This window comes from Chrysochloris asiatica, unplaced genomic scaffold, assembly GCF_000296735.1.
Source record: "Chrysochloris asiatica unplaced genomic scaffold, ChrAsi1.0 scaffold00045, whole genome shotgun sequence".
Lineage (NCBI taxonomy): Eukaryota > Metazoa > Chordata > Mammalia > Afrosoricida > Chrysochloridae > Chrysochloris > Chrysochloris asiatica.
Window position 1 is genome coordinate 9650177 of NW_006408563.1, and position 3704 is coordinate 9653880.

The 3704-nt window shown below is 38.4% G+C and overlaps 1 protein-coding gene across 1 annotated transcript in view; it reads left to right on the top strand.

Moving 5' to 3' along the window:
• The window catches only part of ALS2CR12 (amyotrophic lateral sclerosis 2 (juvenile) chromosome region, candidate 12), a 31963-nt gene extending 31257 nt beyond the window's left edge, over positions 1-706 (top strand). Inside the window, exon 14 of the mRNA XM_006862033.1 lies at positions 577-706. Coding sequence (XP_006862095.1) covers positions 577-706 — 130 coding nt within the window. The remainder of the gene's footprint in view (positions 1-576) is intronic.
• The last annotated feature ends 2998 nt before the right edge of the window (positions 707-3704 follow it).

A 3704-nucleotide genomic window follows, 5' to 3' on the forward strand; every position in this document is an offset into this window, starting at 1 on the left:
TAGGCTCTGAGGATCAGACTTTAGCCACCTAGCAGACATAACAAAATGTCCCTTATCTGATTATTCAGATATGCTGGTTAGTAATTCCATACATGAGCCCTGGATACCCACAGATAAATGTAAAAACCTTCCCTAAAAGCCGAGACTGTAAATTCCAAAAAGGCAAAGTTCCCCCCCACCCAAAAAAAAGCTAAAGAGGATAGAGAGAAACTCTGTTAACTGTTGGTATGTGGAGTGTATTATAATCAATGTAATGAAACAAGGTATATGAATGTTTGAATGCGAAACTGATGATATGCCCTGAAAACTTTCACTCAATCCACAATAAAAACCTTAAAAAAAAAAAAACAACAACTAATTTGAGTCAATAGTTTAAGAAAGGAAAAACTATTAATTGTGTTGATGTAGTGAGAAATTCCTACAATGAGAATTTGTCATCTGCGTATGATTATCTTATTCAGTTCAAAACCACTGCCACCCAGCGAAGAAATGAAGTCACATTTCTCTTCCCCTAAATATTGTATGTCCCTTTCTAACATTTGCATCTATAATTATACTTCTTCCATTCCTTTACAGGCAAAAAATAATTGCTAAGAATGAAGAAATTTATGAAGGACGATCTGGGAGATTAACCTCTACTACTGTTTATGAAGATTATTCTGACATTTTAGAAGATGTTAGTGATTACAACAAAAAACAAGAATAAAATGTTGTTCCCCAGAGCTGAAGACAGTAGGAATGCATCCCTGCAGGCCCAGAGAACTCAGATAAGGTTTTCTTAAGAAATGCAGATTATTAATTTAGTTCTTGGTCTGCCTTGATTCTATTTTTATCTTTTCACAACTTGCTTTCTTCTCAGTGGTTGGAAATGGTTGAATTCTCACCTCAGTTGTGTAATTGTTCATAGCTCTATTGTAACAAGTGATTTCTATACGTGGAGCTGAGCCTTCTCAGAGCATTGTACCATTTTCCTCTTCTACCTTTACAGAGAGAGACTGCTCTGAAGTTCTTCCTATTAAACACTGATGATATTAGGGGATATGCTTTTTCCCCTTAATGAAATATTGAGTTGGCAAGAAAGATCATTTATACACTTGATTCCAAAACCTTTTTCTCTCAGATGTGTGTACTGTTCCCCCATCTCAGCCATGTTCTTGAATGACTTGGGAAGAGTTTCTGATGATCTTTACCACCCTCTCTAAAATTTCACCAGAATTCAACTGCCCATAGAACAGGCCGTATAAATATGTGAAATGGGTTGGCCAGAAAGAACAGCAACCACACAAGCACAGTGCTACAAAGTCATTGTATGGAGGGAATTTGGTGGAGTTGGTGAGAGGCAGAGGAGGTGAGACAGGAGTCAATGGCATCGTGCAAGCTCCATTTGAAAAGGGTACTTCTCAGACCCTTTGCATTGCTGTCATACAGGAACATGGGATCATGGTTATCAGACCCTCTGATTTTTCATAAGAAGATTTCTGGCTTTTATGTGATGTCTGCCAATATTTAAACGTTGATCACAGATTTTTTTTTTTTTTTTAATGGTGTGAACCAACAGTAGAGCAGGGGCTGGTGAGTCCACCAGGTACCGAGTAGATTCTGACTCATGGTGCCTATGTGCATCAGAACACAACTGTGCTCCGTAGGGTTTTCAATGGCTGATTTTTCAGACATAGACTGTCTGGTCTTTATTTTTGAGGCAGCTCTGTGTTAATCATTTGCATAACCCAGGGACTCCCAACAAGAAGAAGCCCAAGTAAAATAAGTCTGTGAAAATCAACCTGTCAGGTGCCATTGGCAGAAAACACATACACACCAAATTCCAAGAAACCCTACATTTACTTAATTAAAAGCTATGGTGTGGTATCATGGGATAAGCACTCTGCCTCAAGGGCATTTCAAACTGGCAAGGTCTCCTGTTCAGTCTTACCAGCCACTTCTCAGAAACTCTAAACAAGGTCTCTATGAATCGAAACCAACTCACAGCATTTAGCAACAACAGCATTCTTTAAAAAAAAAAAAAAAAAAAACCCACAAACTTCTTTGAACACAAAGTAAATGTAAATATATGAAAGAAGGCCAACATTGCTAGTTAAAAGCAAATCACATTGCTAAAAAAGAGCTGAAAATGTAGTTTGGGGAAAGCTTATAAAGCACTTGTAAAAGAATTTGAATTCAATGTTTTACCCAAGAATTAACATTTTCCAATTGACATTTTGAAAAAAGTAATCCACTAAAAGTAGTGTGAAGGATAGCTTGGAAGGAGAGATTGGAAATACAATGAAGTTAAACCCTCTTAACTTCTGCCCTTTTAAAAATAAGAATGGTGTCCTTCTCAGCAATAAAAACAAGGAGCATCCTCCTCAGGTCTTGTGAATCCCAAGTCTAAAACAGACATGGCCTCATTCATCACAAACACTGGGTCCCTTTTCCCTTGATGAGGCAAGAAGTACAGGTCAGAGTCACACTTGTTTCTGATGCTGTTTGTCAGACTCACCAGCAGGGGTCACGCTGGCTATGGGAGCAGTATGTACCGAACCTCAAAACCTAACTTTATTCAATGAGGTCAGATAACAAAAACCTACCTAAGTGACCTTTGAAAGGGTGCCATGGCCATGTCCTTAGATACCAATTGTACCTTGAATTCTGCTTGATAGAATCTATACCCAGGCAGGCAAGATGCAGGTTTGACAAGTCACCAGCGACCTTAAAATGGCTTTCAGCATTCCTTCCTCCTCTTGTGCTTTACACGGGTTCTATGCCACTTATGAACACTTATTCAAGGTTAAAGGTTTGGGATGATGCTTTTAAGTTCCTGGTTTTGCTTTTTTTAAAACTAAGATAATTTACAGTTTGTAGGGAATTCATTTAAGTGATTCTGGGTTGAAAATAGGATGAACACTGGACTGCTAACTGCAAAGTCGGCAGTTCAAACCAACTGCTCTTTGGGAAAAGGATGTGGTTTCTGCTCCTGCCGCATCCAATAAGTGTCTATACTCTGTGACCTGCAGGGAGAGATTAAACCAGAGTAGGGGCAATGGAAGATTAGAAAAAGAGGAAGACACAAGACACAAAATGAAATAAGTAAAGTTGGGACCAGGTGGGACACAGCACTCTCATAGAGACAGTGTGAGTCAGACCTGCATTCAACACATTCATTATATACACAAATCAAAGGAGAGTGCTGGGAGAAGGGAAAGAGTGTTATTACTGCAAAGGCAGAGAATTAGACTTGACTTTGCAAAAGATTAATACAATCTACTGACTCCCCATTCACTCCCCTTCCTATCATAATAAAAAGTGCAAAATAGCAATTACAGTACATTAAATTAAGCATAATGTTAGATAAAACAAGAACAACTTCCTAAAAAAGCATTATACACCCACTCCTCACTTAGTGACAGAGCTAGCATTCACAGATCTGGTTATTATTCGAAAATGAAGGGCAAGCATATCAGATCACAAATTGGAGGATGTGTACATAGCTTCCAAACCTCTGAGAATTGTGATTCAGACAAACTGACACTTTAATGTCACAGCCAATGTCACTGTCACCTTGCACTTCAGCATCTGTTGCAGCCAGACATGTCACTAACACACAAAATAGACAAATTTTTTGCTGTTGTCATAAATGCAAAATGACAGATAATGAAATCATTGGTAAACAAGGAGTAGGTGCAGTGTTATGTAAGTCACCAATAGCA